Raw genomic sequence first — 21,249 nt, 5'->3', positions numbered from 1 at the left:
GCGGAGCCGCCGGGGGAGGATGCGGGAGGGGAGCGCAGCCGGGGCGGGGGCAGCGCCCGGCCGGGATTCACCGCCGCGGTCACTCCCGGCGCCGCGGGCGCTTCCTTCCCCCGCCGGGGCCGCTATAAAGGGAGCGGCCGCCGAGCGGCGGCCCCAGCTCCGCTCCCCTCCGCGGGCCATGCCGCTGCCGCCGCTGCTGCTGCCGGTGCTGCTGGGGACGGCGGCGCTGGCCCAGCCCCGGGAGCTGTCCCCCGCCGCCGCGCAGTGCCTGGAGCACGAGTGTTTCGCCGTGTTCTGGGCGGCCCGGCCCTTCTCGGGAGCCGGCGAGGGCTGCGAGGCGGGCGGCGGGCACCTGATGACCGTGCGCTCCACCGTGGCCGAGGAGGCGATCGCGCTGCTGCTGCAGAACCGCGAGGGGCGGCTGTGGCTCGGGCTGTCGCTGTCGCCCTCCTTGTCGTGCACCGAGCCCAGCCAGCGGCTCCGCGGCTTCCGCTGGGTCACGGGCGACCGCAGCACCGACTACACCAACTGGGCGCCGTCGGGGCGGCGCTGCGGCGAGCGCTGCGTGACCGTGTCGCGGGAGCTGCGCTGGGAGGAGCGGCGCTGCGAGGAGGCGGCCGACGGCTTTCTGTGCCAGTACAGCTACGGGGGCAGCTGCCCCCGCCTGGCTGCCCCGCACGGCGTCCCCGTCGCCTACGCCACGCCGTTCGGAGCCCGCGGAGCCGAGTTCCTGGCGCTGCCGCCGCGCAGCACCGCGCTGGTCCCCGCGCTGGGGCTGGAGCTGCGCTGCGAGGATGGAGAGGGAGCGGGGCCGCGCTGGAGCCGCGGCGTTCCCGGAGCGTGGCCGTGCCAGCTGGGCGGCGGGGGCTGCGCGGGGACGTGCCGGGAGGAGGGCGGGCGGCCGCGCTGCTCCTGCCCCGAGGGCACCGTGCTGGGCGAGGACGGGCGCGGGTGCCGCTCGCCGTGCGAGGGGGCGCAGTGCCAGCACCACTGCGTGCCCGCCGGGGGCTCCTTCGTGTGCATGTGCGCCACCGGCTACCGGCTGGCGGCCGACGGGGTCAGCTGCGAGGACATCGACGACTGCGCCAGCGAGCCCAGCCCGTGCGAGCACCGGTGCGTGAACACCAAGGGCGGCTTCGAGTGCCAGTGCCACGGCGGCTACAGCATGGTGGAGGGGCGCTGCCAGCCCCTGCCGCCCTGCTGGAAGACGCCGTGCCAGCAGGTCTGCCAGGAGCTGGCCCAGGGCTACCGCTGCGGCTGCCACCCGGGCTACGCGCAGGACCCGCGGAACTCCAGCCTGTGCGTGCCGTACTGCGGCGCCAGCGAGTGCCCGGCGCTGTGCTACGACAGCGGGCACTGCTTCTGCCCCGAGGGCTTCCTGCTGGACGGCGACGACGTGTGCGCCGACATCGACGAGTGCGAGAGCGGCCACTGCCCCTTCAACTGCACCAACACGCCCGGCGGCTACCAGTGCCACTGTCCCCCGGGCCACCGGTTCCGCGACGCCGACTGCGTGCCCGTGCCGCCCGTGGGCGCGGAGGAAGAGCTCTCGGGGGATTTCGAGCCCGTCCCGCCCTCCACGGCCGCGCCCAGCCGGCCGCCGCCCAAAGCGGAGCGGCCGCACCCCGGGGTGCTGGCGGGCGTCGCGGCGGGCGCCCTGCTGAGCCTGCTGGCCCTGGTGGCCCTGGGCTGCCACCTGGCCAGGAAGCGCTGCCGCTCCCACGGCTCCGTGGATTGCAAGTACGGCGGCCCACGCGAGAAGGAGCTGGGGCTGCAGCCCGTGCCCTCCGCGCAGAAGCCGTAGGGAAGGACAGAAGGACGGGACGGGAGCGGCGAGGCCGAAGTGGGTGATATTTATCCCCGCCCCTTGCTCCCACCCCGCTGCTGGAATTTTGGAAGGAAAAGCCGCGATGGCCCCGCTCGCAGAAATGCTCTCGGAGTGCCGGCGCCGGAGAGCGGGGACAGCAGAACGCGCAGAGGCTGCTCCGCTCCTCCCTCGGCCTCCAGCTTTCCCTTTTCCGGGAAAACCGCCAGGAAAAACCCGGCAGGGACGGCTCCGTGTGGAAGTGACTCTAAATCCGTGGGATGAGAGCACCAAAAGGACACCTCGACCCAAATGCCCCCTCTCCCGAGCTGGGAGCTTCCTGCTTTTCTTTGGGATGGGGTTTGTTTTAAGCCGAGGGAGAGAGGAGCAAAAAAATGTTGTGGGAAGCACTTGTCACCTTAAACCCCTGGTGACAGCAGGGACCCGGCTCGGTGTCACCAAGGTGGGAATTCCTGATTCCCATTCCCTCCCACTATTATTATTTTTTTTATTGTTGTTTTTTTGCGGGATGTGGAGGTTAAACAGGGACGCGAACGCTGCCGGGGTGGGTTTGCATTGCTGCGCAGCCACGTCCAGTTCCTTCCATAAATTGCCTCGAATTGTTGGATTTGGGATATTTTTACCAGCCCCCCCTCCTGCCCGCAGGGATTTTTTCCCTGTTCCCTCGTGCAGCGCTGACTCTATCCCAAAGCAAAACATTCCCACGGGGCGGGATCCAGCTATGGACTGGGGAGGGGGGAAATTCTGGAGAAGGATCCGGTTTTCCAGCTCCATCCTTCCCTGGGGAGCCAGACGGGGTCCTGCTCCGGCTGCCGCGGGCTCTGGCAGCTTTATGCCGCTGAAATATTATCCCAGAGCAGCAGAAGTCTTGGAAGCCTGGGATCAGTGCCAAGGGGTTCTGTCCCCCCTACATTCCCACCCTGTGAACTTCCCAGCGCTGGAATGCTAAATCTGCGAATTCCCGGGAAAATCAAAACAGAGGCGTTGCAGGAATTGTGGTTTTTTATCCCGAAGGCTGGGTGGAGGGTCGTGTCCATGGATCCCTTGGGATGGATTGAAGTGGAACCACATGGAGCGAGGGCTGCAAGTCTGTGGATGTGTCAGGTTTATTTTGGGGCATTTTGGCTGCAGCGGGAAGGAGGGAGCTGTTGTGATTATCCATAATTATCCCGCGCTTATCCAGAAAGAGATATCGGAAATATAAAGGTCTCACTCGGGAAAATATCCAAGGAAAAGGATAAGGTTGGAGAGTGGTTTTTATCCAGCTCAACCTTCCTGGGTGGATCCGTGGTTTTGCCACCACACCCCCAAAAATCTCCTCCTCCCCTCCCTTATCTCAAATTCCCACTGCGGGGTTTTATCTTATCACGAATTCCTTCCTTATGGAGTCCTGAATTCCCGGCACTCCCTGTTTTATCCCACCCTCACCCCCGTGTCCGTTTGTAAATCCTTATTTATTTCTTGGAATTTTACCCTGCGTGCTGGAATTGTCTCCTGGAGATCCTGTGTGGACGCCAATAAAGCTTTGCCAGCCTGGTTTAGAGCAACTGCTCAGGGAAATGTTCTTTCTCCCCTTCCCAAAAAATTCCTCCAGAAACCCAGGAAAACCCCGGAGCGTTCAGGGCAGCACCGGGATGAAAATTATTCCCGGCTGGTTACTTCCCCAGTGGGATTAAAATGGGAGGAAAGCACTGAAACCTCAAATATGATGGAAGTGGCTCGTTCCTTGTGCTCTTCCTCATCCCGGGGTTCCAACATTTCGTTCTCCTGATTTTGGTTTTTTTTTGGGTTTTTTGTTGTTGTTTTTTGTTTGTTTGGGGTTTTTTGGGGGGTTTTGGGTTTGGGGTTTTTATTTATTTATTTATTTATTTATTTATTTATTTATTTATTTATTTAGGGTGGAAATTTGGTCCTGGATGTGCTAAAATCCCGGGAATTTTCAGGGGAGGGATGTGTGTACGACGGGATCTCCTTCTGCTGCGGATGCAGCAGAGCTGATGCATTTTGGGATTTTTTCCCGGTGCGTCCCTTTCTCTTGGGAAGAGAGGGGGATTTATTCGTTATTAATCGGGATGACCACGTGCTCCACCACATTTCGGGGTCCTCCCGAGTGCCGGCAATAACCACTCAACCCACGCAACCCTCTCCGCCCTGGGCCAGCCTTATGGCTTTTTTTTTTTTTATTTCGGAGAGCCGGCATCCCCTTTCCACGCCGATTTTGGGGTTTTCCCCCTTAGAAAGGGGTGGTTTTGGGGAGCAGAGCCCCGGGCGCGCAGCAGGGCTGGGGGCGCAGGGGGTCCTGCTGGCAGGGCAGGGGGGGACACACGCACCCCTTGGTGTCACCGCGCGGCGCCGCGCAGTAATCCAGCGGCTCCTCCTCGTCCTCGCTGTCCCCTCCGTCCTTGTCGCCGGCTCGCCAGCAGCACGGGCCGGCATCCCTGCAGCGGCGCAGCACCCCCTGGAAGGAATGGCGGAAATTCTCGGAGAGCAGGGCGTAGAGGATGGGGTTGGCGCAGCTGTTGCAGTAGCTGAGCAGCAGCGAGGCGTTGTGCGCGCTGGCGTCCAGCCGGCCGGGCAGCAGCAGCTCCAGCAGCTGCACCACGTAGAAAGGCAGCCAGCAGACCACGAACATGGCCACCACGGTGACCACCAGGCGGGTCAGCTTGCCCTCGGAGCGCCGGCGCTGCCGCCAGCCCACGCCCTGCGCCACGGCGCGCATCTTGCCGGCCAGCAGCAGGTAGCACAGCGCCATGGCCACCACGGGCAGCACGAAGCCCAGCGCGCTGCTGTACACCACGAAAGCGGCGGCCCACGCCGGGCTGGGCCACAGCAGGTCGCAGGCCACGGCCCGGCCGTCTCGGGTGGCCGCGGTGCCGGCGAACACCGGGATGGGCGAGGCCACCAGCAGCGCCAGCAGCCAGACGGCGGCGTTGACCAGCTTGGCCACGCTCGGGCGGCGGTAGGAGGCGGCCCGCAGCGGGTGCACCACGGCGATGTAGCGGTCCAGGCTGAGCACGGTGAGGCAGAAGACGCTGCTGAACATGTTGAGGCCGTCCACGCCCAGCACGGTCCGGCAGAGAGCGCGGCCGAAGGGCCAGCGCCGCAGCGCCGCCGCCGTGGCCGCGAAGGGCAGGCTGAGCATGAAGAGCTCGTCGGCGATGGCCAGGTTGAGCAGGTAGATGTTGGTGGCCGTCTTCATCTTGGCGTAGCGCAGGATGACGAAGATGACCAGCGCGTTGCCGGCCAGCCCCAGCAGGCACAGCAGCCCGTAGGCGCACTGCAGCAGCACCGTGCCCGCCAGCCCCGCCGCCTCTCCCGCCGCCCCGCCGCTGCTGTTGGCGGCGGGCGGGGAGCTGGACCAGCTGGAGATGCTCCACAGCGGGAATCCGGCCGCCAGGAGCGGCTCGGCGTCCGTGCTCATGGCGGGAGGTGATCCATGGGCGGCGGGGTGGGCCTGCGGGGAGGGGGAAAAGGGAATCCTCGCGTTCCCGTTTGGATTGGGAATCTGCGCCCGCCGCGGCTCAGCCCCCTCCATCAGCCCCCTCCCTGCATGGACACACCATTCCTCAGGCTGGAGAATCGCAGGTTTTTGGGATCTCAGAGGCTGTGGGGTGGGAATTATTAACTCTGCGTGGGGCTTCTCAAGCCAGGTGGGATGGGCTGGGAATGCCAACCTGGCCTGGGAATGCCAATCTGACCTGGGAATCGATCCCAACCTGGCCTAGGAACCCCAACCTGGCCCAGGAATCAATCCCAGCCTGGCCTGGGAACCTCAATTTGGCCTGGAAATCAATCCCAACATGGCCTGGGATGGCCTGGGAATAAATCCCAACCCAGCCCAGAAATTAATCCCAACCTGGCCTGGGAATCAATCCCTACCCAACCCAGGAATCAATCCCAACCTGGCCTGGGATAACTTGGCAATAAATCCCAACCCAGCCCAGGAATTAATCCCAACCTGGCCCAGGAATCAATCCCAACCTGGCCTGGGCACCTCAATTTGACCTGGAAATCAATCCCAACATGGCCTGGGATAACCTGGCAATAAATCCCAACCCAGCCCAGAAATTAATCCCAACCTGGCCCAGGAATTAATCCCAGCATAACTCAGGAATGAATCTCAACCTGGCAGTGGAATCAATCCAAATTTGACCTGGGAATTAATCTCAACCTGGCCTGAGAATCAGTCCCAACCTGGCCTGGAAATCAATCCCAACCTGGCCTGGGAACTTCAATTTGACCTGGAAATCAATCCCAACCTGGCCTGGGATGGCCTGGGAATGTCAGCTTGGCCTGGAAATCAATCCCAACCTGGCCTGGGAACCTCAATTTGACCTGGAAATCAATCCCAACATGGCCTGGGAACCTCAATTTGACCTGGAAATCAATCCCAACCTGGCCCAGGAATTAATCCCAACCTAGCTCAGAAATGAATCTCAACCTGGGTGGGGAATCAATCGCAACCTGGCCTGGGATAGCTTGGCAATAAATCCCAACCCAGCCCAGGAATTAATCCCAACCTGGCCTGGGAATCAATCCCAACCTGGCCTGGGAATCAATCCCAACCTGGCCTGGGAATCAATCCCAAACCAGCCCAGGAATCCATCCCATCCCTGCCTAGGAATCAATCCCAAACCTGGCCCGGGAATTAATCCCAACCTTACTCAGGAATTAATCCCAACCTGGCCTGGGAATCAATCCCATCCCGGCCCAGGAATCCATCCCATCCTGGCCCAGGAATCCATCCCATCCCGGCCCAGGAATCCATCCCATCCTGGCCCAGGAATCCATCCCATCCCGGCCCAGGAATCCATCCCATCCCGGCCCAGGAATCCATCCCAACCCAGCCTGGAAACCAGCGCCATCCACCTTAAGGAGCCCCCGCAGATCTCCGGGATCCCGTTCACCCTGCCAAGGAGAAAGCCGGCCGGGAATGTTTTACCTCTGGGTATTCCAGGGATTGAGGGAGCCCCACGCCTTCCTGCCGGGGGGAGGGAAGCAGCCGCCGGGGGAGGACGCTGGGGTGGGATCAGGAAAGTCCTGCTTGACCTGGATCAGATGACCGGGAAGATCCGGACCTTTTAAAGCGGAAGGCAGAGCGGGGATGGACGCGCGGGATCTTCCCCCTCTCCCGCATCCCTACGCCGCAGGCATCGCCTTTCCACGAAAAAAGAAACGCGGCGCAGCTTGGCGCTCCAGGATTTCCGCTGGAAAACGGCGCAGCGCCCTCCGCCCTCCTCCCGCCGGGCTGCGCTGTCCCGGCCGGAGCATTCCCGCTCCAGCGGCTCCTTCCCGGGATCCGCAGCCCGATCCCTCCCCCTCCTCCCCCGCTCCGCATCCCAAATCCCGCGTCCCGAATCCCGCACCCCGCCCTCGCATCCCCGGCGGGAGGCAGGAGATGGAGAAGGGATGGTTGCCGTGGTAACGCATCCCTCATCCCGCCTTCCCTGCGCTCCTTCCCTGCGGCATTCCTGCTTTGGGGAGGTGAGGAGCAGCCCGGCCCGGCCCCACATCCCGGGAATTCCACCCCAGCTCGGAGTCTCTGCTGGAAATGGGGATACAAGGAGTGAAAATGGGAGGAAATCCCATCTTTTTGGGGTTTCTTAAAAAAAAAAAAAAAAACAGTTGAGGGGTTCGGGATTTTATTTTGGCAGGGAATCTTATCCAGGTCATGGAATGACAGAATCATGGAATCGTGGAATCAAAGAGTAATAGAGTCATGGAATAAAGGAATTATTGGAGCTGGAAAATCATGGAATCAACCCTAATCCAGCGCTGATCCAGGTGCCCCAGCCCCACATCCACATGGATTTAAATCCCTCCTGGAATAATGGGTCCACCACTGCCCTGGGAGAGAAATTTTCCTGATATCCAGCCTAAACCTCCCTCTTATCCCATCCTTTATTCCCAGAAAGCAGATCCAAATTCCCACATAATTCCTGTCATGGAGTTGTTGATCCTCCGTTTTTTCCAACATTCCTTTTTTCCCTCAGCTGCTCCTCATCCAATTTATCCCAACTCTGCCAGGAAATGATGGAGCAAACTCCCCTCATTTATCCCAAAATCACAGCCCTGGGAATTTTTGGGAGTTTGGAGCCCGTTTGGGGATGGGAATTGGGATAAACATCCATCTGATACTCCTGGGAATGGGCTTGGAAATCCTGGGAAAACAGGTGGATTTTCTCCTCGCTGCTTAAATCCATGTCCGTGGTGAACGGTGCAGCTGGCACTGATCCCTCTGGGAATCCCTGGGAATGCTGGCACCCCATCTCCACCCCCAAATTCCATAAAGGACAATGGGATCCCGGCTGTGCTGACACAGAAATTCCCGGGTGCCAGCCCAGGAGCTCCGGGCGTTCCCGCTGCAGCAGGAGAGCGGAAAACATGGAATTAAACAATGGAAGCAGATTCCATGGGCCCCCTCCACCCCCCGGAGCAACAGGAAACCCTCAGAGGCTCCTTTGCTGTAAAGGAGGAAACTCCACCACGGATTTGAGCCACGCCGTGATCCCAGAATTCCATGGAAAACTCTGGGCTGGGTGGAGCAGGAACGGCCTTGGCTGCAGGGGGACGATTCCAGGTTGGATAAGGATGCTGTGGTCAGGAAGCTTCGGGTTTCTCCCCATCCCATAAAATCCTGGGATAACCCCAGCAGGAATTGACCCTCAAAAAGCCCAAAACTCCCAAAAATCCTGGGATTCTCCTCAGGAGCTGCCCCAAAATCCCAAACCCGGAGCCTGCTCTGACGCTGAGGGAAAAGTGGGATTTGCTCGGTGCATCCCAAGGGATCTGCGGATTTTGGGATCAGCAGTTCTGGGATTTTAAGATCCGGGGTTTGTAGGGAGCCTCTAAGTCAAGGAATTCCAAGGGAACCATCCTGGGGTTTTCCCGGTGTCCAAGAGAACTTTTCTGCTCTCCTTGTCCTGGAATCCAGTTAATTTTCCTCTTTATTCCCATTATCCCTGTCCAGGGGTCCCTGTCCTGCTCGCTCACCGGGGCTGGATCCCAAATCCACTCCAAGGACTTGGAAAAAGTGGGAAAAGTGGGAACGAGCCTGTGGACGCTGGGAATGAACGAACCCTTAAATGGGGTGGGATTTTCCTGGAGGAATTCCCATTTAAAGCTCCCCTTTTCCAGATAAATCCCCTTGGATCTCCCCCGAGCCTCCAACAATTCCGGAATCCGTGAATTCCACCCAATCCCAGAATATTTGGAGGAAAGGACGCCGTGTTCCAGCCCCACTTCCATGGGCTGCTCCCAAATTTCCCCGCCTCCTCCTCCTCCTCCTCCCCGGCTCCTTCCCGATTTTCCCGAGGAAAACCCGAAACGTGGAGATTTGCTGCCCTCTCCTGGGAGCCGCCAAATCCTGGGATTTGGGATGCTCGGAAATATTCGATCCTTACCCTTTGGAAAATTTTTTTTAACGCTGATTAAAGGCGTTCCCAGGAAAGACAAGAACTGTAGGAATAACATCCTTCCCAAATTCCAGAAAAGCCAATTCTGAATCTTTTTTTCCCTCTTTCACCTCCAGTTTTTTGGAATTATTTGGAACAGGTTCTTGGCCAAAATCTGACCTTTGTTCCATGAAAAAAAAACTTGAAACTTTCCAAGTTTTTCCCGTCTTAACTCGAAGCTTTCTCCTCCCTCCTCGGGGAGGATTTTTTTTTTGGAAAGCAAAGGAATTCCCCAAAAAAATTCCTGTGTAACTTATGAATATATTGAAGAAATATTTTTGGGGAGAAACGCTGAGGAAAAAAAAAAAGGATTAATCAACTTTTAGAATTTATAAAGTGAATAACCCCAAAAAATTCGGGAATTTGGATGCTGGATGTCACTTCCATGGATGCGTGGATGCTCCTCGGGGTGTTTTCTCGGTGGAAAACCTGGAGAAGGTGCGGCAGGCTCGGTTTCCCTTTCCCTTGGGGAAGTGGAGCCGGAGGTCAGGGCTGATTCCCGATGCCAGGTGGGAGCTGGGATGTGTTTATCCAGTCTGGGATCCACACTGCAGCTCCTTATTCCCAGCCTGGCGCTTTTCCCGGGAGCTCCTGGGCTCTGGCGGCCGCTGCCGCATTCCAGAGCTCAATGCTCCTGTGTCTGCTCCTCCAGAAAATTCCCGCTGGGATGGCGGATCGGGATGACCACGCTGTCCCAAATTCCAGGAATTCTCCTTCAGGATCCTCAGCTCCCAAGGAATTCGGGGGTGATGAGGCAATTCCCTCCGGCTCTTTTCCATAAATCTGCTGGAAAAATTCCTCCCGGGTTCGGAGGGATGAGAAATCCTGGTTCATATTGTGACAGCACCTGGAATTTGCACCTGGAATCTTTCTGGATTCCACAGCAATGGATGAGCTTGGATTTCCAACCCGAGGGGCGCTGGGAAGCAAATTCCATAGGAATTCAGGTTGGGAGCTCTGTATCCCAAAACTTTTGGAAATACTGGGAATACAGAACAGAGGGAAGGCAGTGACAGCTCCATATGAAATCCCTGAATATTCCAAAGTCTCTCCCTCTGTGGTTGTGGTGAATTTTTTGGGAAGAGCCGGGACAGAGGGATGCATTATCCACCCTAAATCCAGGCTGACATCACCTCCCCACTCCCTCATTCCATAATAATTTTTGGAGGGTTTTGCTGCTTCCTATGGGCTCCTGGAGGTTCTGCCAGGCTGGAGGCACCGGGAATTTTTATGGAAAGCCGGCTGGGGATGAATGGAGTCCAGAAATAGAAAAGCTGGAGCAGCTCCAGAGGGAGGAAATCAGGGAGCCGGGATGTTCCAGGGAGCCGGGACGGGCTGGAACACCTGGAAATCTTGGATACGCCCACATTGGGAAGCTGCTCCTTCTTTTTATTCAGGTGTTGCTTTTTCTCCCCGCTCAAATCCATGGATTCTCCCTTTTCCCAGCCATTCCCACAGCCTGGATCGCTCCCGAGAGGAGGAGAGGCTTTTCCTGGGAATCCAAGAGAAAACCCCGCCGAGCTTCCCAAATTCTACCTCAAACCCATCTGGAAAACGTGGAAAATCGATTCCTTTCCCTGGCAGCAGCTCCTAATTGTCTCCTTCCACCTTTTTCCCGTTTTTCCAGAAGAATTTTTCCCATAAATCCGGGTTTTCCCGCTCGGTTCTGCCCTTGCGCTAGCAAGATGGGAAAGAATTCCCGGGTGCGAACCTGGAGCAGATTCCCAAGGGAATGTCCCGGGGCTCTCAATCCCTTCCCAGAATCCTATGGAATTCTGCTCCAGGAATGTTTTCCTCCTGTATCCCTCTGCTCATCCTCTGGGAATTCCCAAGCTTTTGATTCCTGGTTGATCCCACAGAAAAAAAAAAAAAAAGGAATTTTCCTCTGGTTTTGAGGATTGGAGCAGCTGGTGGGACAAGGAGAGGGATAAACCCCAAAGGGAAGCTGGGAATATCCTGGAAGAAGCCAGAATGCCCAAAAAAAGCAACAAATCCGTATTTTTCTGGCAGAGGTTGTTCCCTGTTCCTGGAAAAGTGGGAAGGGCTGGATTTTAGGGATTGGATGATCCTGGCTCTGCCAAGGGCGGGTCTGACTTTTCCAGGTATCAATTCCACGTTCAGGTCTTTGTATCCCATACAGGGAATTCCCAGGGAATGTGCTGGGAATTGCTTCTGCAGATTCTTAAAACAAAGCAGGATGTGCTGGGGAAATTTGGGAAATGCTTCCCTAAAAAGATATTGAAAAACTGGAATTTCAGTGGGGAAATGCAAGGAAGAAAGGAAGGGAAAAGGAAGGAAAAATGATGGAAAAATGATGGAAATTCTCTTTTCCTCCTCTTTGCTGTTATCCATGGGATGAATACATAAAAACCTGGGAGCAGGGAACGGGAAGGGTGATGCAAGGAGCAGGATTTGGGATTATGGGAGCTGTGATATTGCTGGAAAAGGACCCGGGCACAGCAGGAATTACAATAATGTCATTCCTGTTTGCTCCGGCTCCTGCTTAATCCTCCAGGAACTCTGACATTTCCCAAAGAATTCTGCTCCTGGGGAAGTTGGGAAAAAAGCTGCACCTCGCCCAAAGCCAGGGGATGTTGGATCCTGCAGGGATAAATGGGAAGCAGGATGTGATCCCACATCCCTGCTTGGGTTGGGATAACGGGAATATGGGATCCCATGGGGTGGTTTGAGGTTATCCCAGTGATCCCATCCCAGTTTTTCCAGGGATTTGAGCGTTTTTGGGGTGTTGGAGTTAAAAACTGGCAAGGGTTGGAGGTTTCCCCCTGGAATTCCAGGGTTTGTTGTGCTCCTTTTCCTCTGGGAATGTGGGGAAGGGGATCCAGGGTCTGAGCCTCGGTTTTCCGTAGGGAATGGGGGCAGGGAAAGGGGAACTGGGGCTGATCCTCTGTTTTCGTCATGGAATATAAATTGGGAAAGGGATCCATGGGGTGCTGCCCCTTTTCCTTATGGAATATGAGCAGGGAAAGGGGAACTGGGGCTGATCTTCCCTTTTCCTTAGGGAATATCAGCTGGGAAAGGGATCCATGGGGTGTTGTCCCTTTTTCTTTGGGAATATGAGTTGAGAAAAGGGTAACTGGGGCTGATCCTCACTTTTTCTTAGGGAATATGAGCAGGAAAACAGATCCATGGGGTGCTGCTCCTTTTCCTCATGGAATACAATTTGGGAAAGGGATCCATGGGGTGCTGTCCCTTTTCTTATGGAATGTGAGCTGGGAAAGGAGAACTGAGTCTGATCCTCCCTTTTCCTTAGGGAATATGAGCAGGAAATGGATCCATGGGGTTCTGCCCCTTTTCCTTAGGGAATATGAGTTGGGAAAGGGATTCATGGGGTGTTGTCCCTTTTTCTTTGGGAATACGAGTTGGGAAAGGGATCCATGGGGTGCTGCCCCTTTTTCTTTGGGAATACAAGTTGGGAAAGGGATCCATGGGTTGCTGCTCCTTTTCCTCATGGAATATGAACAGGGAAAGGGATCCATGGGGTGCTGCCTCTTTTCTTCAAGGAATAAGAGCAGGAAAAGGGATTCCAGGGCCAGAGCCCAGTCAGGATCCGTGGAGCAGCTCATTTGTCAGGATAATTGTGTGCTTTGCCCTTAAGCGTGTTGATTCGGGAAAGTTAATCAGGACCATTTGGAAACGCTTCCATGAAAAAACCAGAAAATCCCATTAAAGTGATTAAAACTGAATCCATCTTAAATAACCCCCCCCCTGCTCCTCAAAAATGTTGAAACAGGGAATTGTGTTCAAATAAAATTATTTCAGTCAAACACCGCTCCTGCCTGCCGAGGCGTCCGTGGAATTCTGGGATGGTGGGAATGCTGGGAAGGGAAGGAATTTTTTTTTCTGGGATAAATCCTTGGGAGGCAAAACTGGGGTGTGGCCATTTCTAAGGGAGGGATGCAGCACAACTTTCTGTTTCCCATGGATTTTAGGGAAAAATTCCTCATGGGAAAGGTTGGAAAACCCTGGCCCAGCTGCCCAGGCATCCCAGTTCCCAGAGGGATTTAAAACTTGGGAATGTGGTTTAGTGGTGGGGGAATGGTTGGATGTTTCCAGCTGGAATTCCATGATTTTCCTTAAAAAAAATTATGCTTGACATCTGCTTGTTCCCAAATCGTGGGATTCTGTGGCTGGGGAATATTCCTGGATATTTGAAACTGAAATCTGGGAACCAGATTTTGGGCTCTGCTCATCCATGACTCGGAATCCCAAAGGGATTTGGGGGGGGATGGAATGTGGGTTTTCCAAAATTCCACTGACAGAGCTGTATCCCATGGGATACACTGAGATCCCAGACTGGCTCTTCCCAAAAAAAAAAACAAAAACCCAAAGCTCTTGGAGCAAGGCAGCTCCGGGATTTTCAATTTTTTGTTCTCAAGAAAATTTCCATTTTGTCGAAATTCCAGCGTGGGGAATGCAGCAGTGGGAGCTGATTGGGAAATTGTTTTCTGCCTGGAGTTTGGGATTATCCCTGATTTCATCACCCAGCTGGAGCCCGCTGGGAGATAACTGGGATTGCTCCCAGTTGAGTTGATTTTCCCTTTGGAGCTTCCACGTCTCCCTCTGGATAAAAACCAAGTGGCCTTTCCAGGGAGCAATGCCCACATCCTTAGGGGATGATGGGAATAAAAGATGGGAATAATGGGAATGATGGGAATGATGGGAATGATGCCACTGGCTCCCATCCCAAACTCCATCAGGGATCAATCCTGAGGGATTTGGAGCATCCCAAGCCTGAGGTTTGATTCTCCTTTTCCCCAAGTTTTCCAAATAAAACACGGTGAGATGTAAAATTCCACAGGGATGATTTGGAGCTCGGCACGGACATTCCTTGCCAAAAATCCCCTTTTTGGGACACCAAAGCTTTTCCATGGGCGAATCCCGCTGGGAAACACCTTCAGGCACAGGGTGGAATTCTGGGGTGTCCAGGAGCGAGACTCGAGCATCCCAATTTTTTTCGGGAGACGCTGCATGTGAGGTGAGGGACGGCAGGGATTGAATCCCTCGGGATGAGCCATTCCCGCCGCTCCAGCGGATGTTTCCTCCCTCACTTTATCCCATTCCCGGCGGGCAGCGATGGATCAGCATCCTGAATCCCCAGCCCCGACCTCCCCGCAGCTGCATTCCCAACAAAGGAGGCGCAGGTTTATTCCTGCCCGCGGGAATAAATCCCGGATCCCTCCTTCCCTCCCTTCCCAAGGGATAATGGGGAGCGCATCAGCATCTCCATGGAGCAGCGGGATGCAGGGATGCTTCCCGAATCCACATCCTGCCTTCCCCCGCGCTGCCAGGTGCTGTTTGCGCATCCCGGGGCCAGGAAATATCCCGATCCTCATCCTCCTCCCGCTCCGGGGGCTCCGCATCACAAGGAGCGCGGATTTCCTCGCCCCGTTTGCCGACGAGGTGTTAATGGGAGCAGGGATTGGGATTGGAGCTTTCCCAGCCGGGGTGGAAGTTCGGGATGCTGGGATGGCCCGGGGGGAAGGGGCGGCCGCCGCGGGTTGGGAATGTTGTGGTGCCAAAGGGGGATTCGTGATGGAATTGAGGGGGGAAAAGGGGCGGGAGGGGAAGTTGTGAGCGGCGGTGAAAGTTGGGATGTTGGATGGGGGATTGGGATTTAGCTGTGGGATTTGGGATTTAGCTGTGGGATTTGGGATATTCATTGGGGAACTGGGATTTAGCTGTGGGATTTGGGATGTCCATTGTAGAATTGGGATGTTCACTGGGAAATTGGGATGTTCACTGTGGGATTTGGGATGTTCATTGTGGAATTGGGATGTTCATTGGGGAACTGGGATTTTAATTGTGGGATTTGGGATGTTCATTGGGGAACTGGGATTTAGCTGTGGGATTTGGGATGTCCATTGTGGAATTGGGATGTTCATTGGGGAATTGGGATGATCACTGTGGGATTTGGGATGTTCATTGAGGAATTGGGATTTAGCTGTGGGATTTAGGATGTCCATTGTGGAATTGGGATGTTCACTGTGGAAATTGGGATGTTCATTGGGGAATTGGGATTTTAATTGTGGGAATTGGGATGTTGGATGGGGGAACTGGGATTTAGCTGTGGGATTTGGGATGTTCATAGGGGAACTGGGATTTAGCTGTGGGGTTTGGGATGTTCATTGGGGAACTGGGATTTAGCTGTGGGATTTGGGATGTTCATTGGGGAATTGGGATGATCACTGTGGGATTTGGGATGTTGGATGGGGGAACTGGGATTTTAGCTGTGGGATTTGGGATGTTCATTGGGGAATTGGGATGATCACTGTGGGATTTGGGATGTTGATGGGGGAACTGGGATTTAGCTGTGGGATTTGGGATGTTCATTGGGGAACTGGGATTTAGCTGTGGGATTTGGGATGTTCATTGGGGAACTGGGATTTAGCTGTGGGATTTGGGATGTTCATTGGGGAACTGGGATGTTAGCTGTGGGATTTGGGATGTCCATTGGGGAATTGGGATGTTCTTAGGGGAATTGGGATTTTAATTGTGGGAATTGGGATTTAGCTGTGGGGTTTGGGATGTTCATTGGGGAATTGGGATGATCACTGTGGGAACTGGGATTTTAACTGTGGGATTTGGGATGTTCATTGGGGAACTGGGATTTTAATTGTGGGAATTGGGATTTTAATTGTGGGAATTGGGATTTTAACTGTGGGATTTGGAATATTCATTGGGGAATTGGGATTTTAACAGTGGGATGGATTTTAACTGTGGGAATTGGGATGTTCACTGTAGGAATTGGGATGTTCATTGGGGAATTGGGATGTTCACTGTGGGATTTGGGATACTCATTGGGGAATTGGGATGCCCATGTGGAAAGTGGGATGCTCGCTGGAGAAATTGGGATTTTTAACTGTGGAAATTGGGATGTTCACTGGGGAATTTGGGATGCTCGCTATGGAAATTGGGATTTTAACTGGGGGATTTAGGATGTTCATTGGCAAACTGGGATGCTCCCTGTGGGATTTGGGATGTTCATTGGGGAATTGGGATGTTCCCCGGGAAATTAGGATGCTCACTGTGGAATTTGAGATGTTCACTCTGGAAATTCAGATGTTCACAGTGGAAATTGGGATGTTCATTGGGGAATTGGGATGTTCACAGTGGAAATTGGGATGCTCATTGTGGAAATTGGGATGTTCCCTGTGGAAATTTGGATGCTCTGCCGCCCTTATTCCGGAATCTGGGATGTTCCCGCACCCTCTTAGTGAAATCAGGGACAAACCCAAAACCCAAACCCGAATCCCGGTGCTCCATCGGGTAAATCCCATCGGATGAGGACGCTCCCATCAATCCCAGCCGCTATCTCTGGAGATAAGGACCCGCCCCGCCATTCCCGGGCTTGATGAGCTGTGCAGAGCTCCGGGATTTCATTCCCGGTGGGAAGCTCCCAGATTGAATCAGCCGCGAGACGGGGCTGGGAAAATCGGGGATGGAGCCAGGCAGGCTGCTCCTGCAGATAAGAGCTGCTTCCCGGTGGGATGAGGGACTGGAATGGCCCCAGGGAATGGTTTTTCCAAGAGGAGGAAAACCGGGAGCTCCTGCTGTGTGGGATTTTGGGGTATCTCCGTTTTCCCAGTGGAGCTGTGGCTTCCCTATCCCTGGAAATGTCCAAGGCCGGGCTGGAACCCCCTGGGACAGTGGAAAGTGTCATGGCAGGATGAGATTTAAGCTCCCATTCCATCCCAAACCATCCTGGAACTCCATGAAAATAAAATAAAAAAAAAATAAAAAAAAAAATAATGAAAATGTTACGAATATTTCTGCTGGGTGGATTTTATTCCACAGGGCTGGAATTGCCCGTGGGATTGCTCAGAGAAGGAACAAATCCACGTGTGTGCCACGTGCCACGGCTCCCAAAAACCGGGATGGGGAGGGGGGGAAGCTCCCAAAAAAAGCTGGAAATAGCAGCAGCTCTGTTGATTCACAACCACAGCCCCGACTTCCCTGCTCCGGATCCGAGGTGTGTGAGTATTTTTTTTATTTTTTTTTTTTTAAACAATCCTCCCTTTTTCCGCCTGGATATTCCCGGGGGGGCCACGCCAGCTCCTCTTTTTTTTTTTTTTTCCCCTCTTGGAAAAAACAAGGCGGTGGGAGAATAAAAAAGGTTTTTGTGCTGATCCCTGGGGATCGCACCCCTGGGAAGGGAAGGGCTGGGAGCCCCCAGCCATCCCTCAGGGTGACGCTTCCCAGCGCCAGGAATGTTCGCTTGTCACCGCAGCCTGAGGGCGGGGGAAATATTTTCCGAGGGGAAAAAAAAAAAAAAAAAAAAAATTAAGGAAAAAAAAAATTAAAAAAAAAAAAAAAGCCTCCCAGTGTATTCTGCTCCAGCGGGATCTGTAGCCGTCTTGTTCGAGCAGGAGGAAGAGAGGAGGCAAAGGTGGGAGAGCTTTAAAAAGCTCTGGTTAAGGTCGTCCCACCCTCTGGAAAAGCTGCAAAACACCTCGAGGCTGCCTTCAGCCTCCAAATCTCTGCCAGGAGAAGAATTTTGGGATGTGAAAGGGATAATCTGTCTTTTCCCAAGCTGGGAATGCAGGTCGGAGCCCACCCTAAATTCCCCAAAATCCGGCGAGGATGCTGCTGCAGGTTGGGCTGGAGTCTGTCCCTGCAGCTCTTTACTCTGGCACCCAAACAAAACTCACTCAGAGAGCTGTGAAAAATAAGCCCAGCTCGGGAATGCAGCTGATTGGAAGTTTTTCCAGCAGAAAAAAAAAAAAAAAAAAAAAAACTTCCCTGGGAGGGTGTTGATTTGGGCACTGTTTCCTTCTGAGGGGGGGAAAAAAAATTAAAAAAAAAAAAAATCAGAGTGAAGGGGGGAGAAATGTTTGGAGAGAGTTGGAGCTGCTGCCATCACTGAGCTTTTCTCGCTTTTCCCTGGAAATGCACTGGGTTTAGCATTTTAGTAGCCCCAAAAACATTGAATTTAGCAGCCCAAAAATGCTGGATTTAGCTGTCCAAAATCCCTGGATTCAGTAGCCCCAAAAATATGGGATTTAAGAGGCCAAAAGTAGTGGATTTAACAGGCTAAAAACATTGGATTTACCAGGTCAAAACCATTGGATTTAGTAGCCCAAAAACATTGGATTTAGCAGCCCCAAAAACATTGGATTTAGTAGCCCAAAACCATTGGATTTAGCAGCCCCAAAAACATTGGATTTAAGAGGCCAAATGAACGGGATTTAATAGTCCAAAGCCACTGGATTTAGTAGCCCAAAAATTCAGATTTAAGAGGTCAAAGACACTGGATTTAGTAGCCAAAATCACTGGATTTATCAGGCCAAAATCCCTGGATTTAGTAGCCCCATAACCATTGGATTTAAGAGCCTAAAACACCGGATTTAACAGGCTAAAAACATTGGATTTACCAGGTCAAAACCATTGGATTTAGTAGCCCAAAAACATTGGATTTAGGAGGCCAAAGCCATTGGATTTAGTAGCCCAAAATCACAGGATTTAGTACCCCAAAACCATTGGATTTAGTACCCCAAAACCATTGGATTTAGTACCCCAAAACCATTGGATTTAGTAGCCCAAAACCTCGGATTTAAGAGGGCAAATGCACAGGATTTATTAGCCAAAACTACTGGATTTAGCAGGCCAAAATCCCTGGATTTAGTAGCCCCAAAAACATTGGATTTAAGAGCCAAAAGCACCGGATTTAACAGGCTAAAAATATTGGATTTACCAGGTCAAAACCATTTGATTTAGTAACCCAAAAACATTGGATTTAGTAGCCCAAACTCATTGGATTTAGGAGGACAAATGCACAGGATTTAATAGTCCAAAGCCATTGGATTTAGTAGCCCAAAAACTCAGATTTAAGAGGTCAAAGACACTGGATTTAGTAGCCAAAATCACTGGATTTATCAGGCCAAAATCCCTGGATTTAGTAGCCCCATAACCATTGGATTTAAGAGCCTAAAACACCGGATTTAACAGGCTAAAAACATTGGATTTACCAGGTCAAAACCATTGGATTTAGTAGCCCCAAAAACATTGGATTTCAGAGGCCAAAGGCACAGGATTTAGTAGCCAAAATCACTGGATTTAGTAGCCCCAAAACCTTTGGATTTAGGAGGTCAAATGCACAGGATTTAATAGTCCAAAGCCATTGGATTTAGTAGCCCGAACTCATTTGATTTAGTAGCCCAAACCATTGGATTTCCAATTCAAAGTCACTGAATTTAATAGCCCAAAACCATTGGATTTCCCAATCCAAAGTCACTGGATTTAGTCACCAAAACCCCTGGATTCTGGAGGCCAAAATCCCTGGATTTAGTAGCCCGCTGGAATTAGCATCCCTGGATCCATCTGCTTGCCAAGGGCCACCAACACAGGGGACAAGGACACAGGAATTCCAAATTTTACTGGGAGGGAATCACTGCCTCTGTTTTAGGGGGAAAAGTCTTGGAATTATTCTGGAAATTCCCTATTTTCCAACTTTTCCAGGTGCCAAAAGCTCCTCCTCAGCCCGAAAATCAAAGAATTCCCATTTATCCAGCAAAATCAGGCTGATCCCACAACCAAAGCTTGCCTGGATTTGAAAACCCCCTGAGCTGAAATGGAAATTTTTTTATTTCTCCCCCACCACGGGATGAAAATCCCCTGGCAGGTGGCAGCGACCTGCAGGGTCTGGAATTCCCAGATCCAAAGGTTAGGGGGGGTGGATCCGAGTTTCCAGCTGTCACCGAATCCAGCACAGACCCGGGATTGTGCCGAGCAGATTTATGGGGTGATCCCGACCTGCTATTAGTGGTCAGACTCCCAGACAGCGACCGGATCCCAAACTCCCGTGGTTTTATTTTATTTTATTTTATTGTATTTTAATTTTTTTTTTTTTTTTTTTTTTTGGGAGCAGGAATCTCGGCTCCGGCTGTTTTGCCGTGCCAGGGACACCTCATTCCCGGGAAAAACGGGGTGCCCTGGAGTGGGGTGACACGAAACGAGCAGAGCTGCTCCTGTGGGTTTATTTATACCCGCAGGCGCTCGGGATAAATGGAGCTATTTTCAAGGTCTTGGCCAGGTCTAGCTGGTTTAAAGGAGGCAGGGAATGACTCACAGGGCTATAAATGTCCGTCAGAACCCTCGGAGATGGATCTCCTTGGAAAAAGCAGCTTCCCAAAGCGCTGGGAGAGCCGGGATGCTGCTCCGAATGTCGTTCCCAAATGGCCGGGGCGCATCTCTGTACTGGAAATTTGGGAATTAATTAATTAATTAATTAATTAATTAATTCTGTCCCAAGGATCCTCCCTGGGGGTCACACCCCGATGGGAATAGAAGCACCTCAGGCAGGCTGGAAGCTCTCCAGGGGGTTTTGTTAGGAAATAACAGGGAGCTATTAAAGCCCAGGGTTTTGGGAGGAGGCTCCAGATTCCATTTTCTCCCTGTTTGTTTTCCTCTTGGGAAACCCAAGGACGCGGCAGTTTTCAGCAACCGATCATTAGACATCAAAAATATTTCCCGGGATGAACCCAAAACCTGGATATTTCAGTTCGGGGTGAAAATTCTCCCGGCCTGATGGGAGAAAACATCCAGGGCAGGATTTTCCTGGGATGTCAGGGAGACTTTCTTTTTCCCCTCAATCTGGGCATCTCCCTCTGCTCATCCTTCTTTTATTTTTTTTTTTTTTTTTTTTTAAATTTTCTTTTATTCCAGCAGCACCAGATAATTACAGAGCAGGGAGGAACGTGGAAACAGGGAGTGAAAATTCCAGAAATAGGGATGTATCCCCACTGTCTGCATCCTTGTGGATGAAGATTTGCTTGGCCCTGGGATTGAGGGATATCATTCCAAAATTAAAAGGAATGGGATATCAAAGAGACAAAATTTTTGCACACTCCCAGCTTTTCCTTTGTTAGCCATGGAAAAATCTTTCCTGGAATTAAGCAACCCCGTTTAATGTGGAATCTAATTAGGAGGGACTGGGTTGGAGAGTTCCTCAAA

The 21,249-nt window shown here is 53.2% G+C and overlaps 2 protein-coding genes across 2 annotated transcripts; one reads left to right on the top strand and one right to left on the bottom strand.

Moving 5' to 3' along the window:
- On the top strand, positions 1-3,368 carry THBD (thrombomodulin). Its single transcript, XM_056488096.1, has one exon. It carries the CDS (start codon positions 20-22, stop codon positions 1,802-1,804), a length of 1,785 nt encoding a protein of 594 aa, XP_056344071.1. The 5' UTR covers positions 1-19; the 3' UTR covers positions 1,805-3,368.
- Positions 3,369-3,970: 602 nt separating this feature from the next.
- Positions 3,971-6,810, bottom strand: SSTR4 (somatostatin receptor 4). Its single transcript, XM_056488094.1, has 2 exons — positions 6,768-6,810; positions 3,971-5,279 (listed from the first exon to the last, which is right to left on the bottom strand). The coding sequence occupies exon 2, from the start codon at positions 5,244-5,246 to the stop codon at positions 4,059-4,061; it is 1,188 nt and encodes a 395-aa protein (XP_056344069.1). The 5' UTR covers positions 5,247-5,279; positions 6,768-6,810; the 3' UTR covers positions 3,971-4,058.
- Positions 6,811-21,249: the final 14,439 nt, after the last annotated feature.

Source organism: Oenanthe melanoleuca, chromosome 3, assembly GCF_029582105.1.
Source record: "Oenanthe melanoleuca isolate GR-GAL-2019-014 chromosome 3, OMel1.0, whole genome shotgun sequence".
Lineage (NCBI taxonomy): Eukaryota > Metazoa > Chordata > Aves > Passeriformes > Muscicapidae > Oenanthe > Oenanthe melanoleuca.
This window is presented reverse-complemented; position numbering and strand designations above follow the sequence as displayed.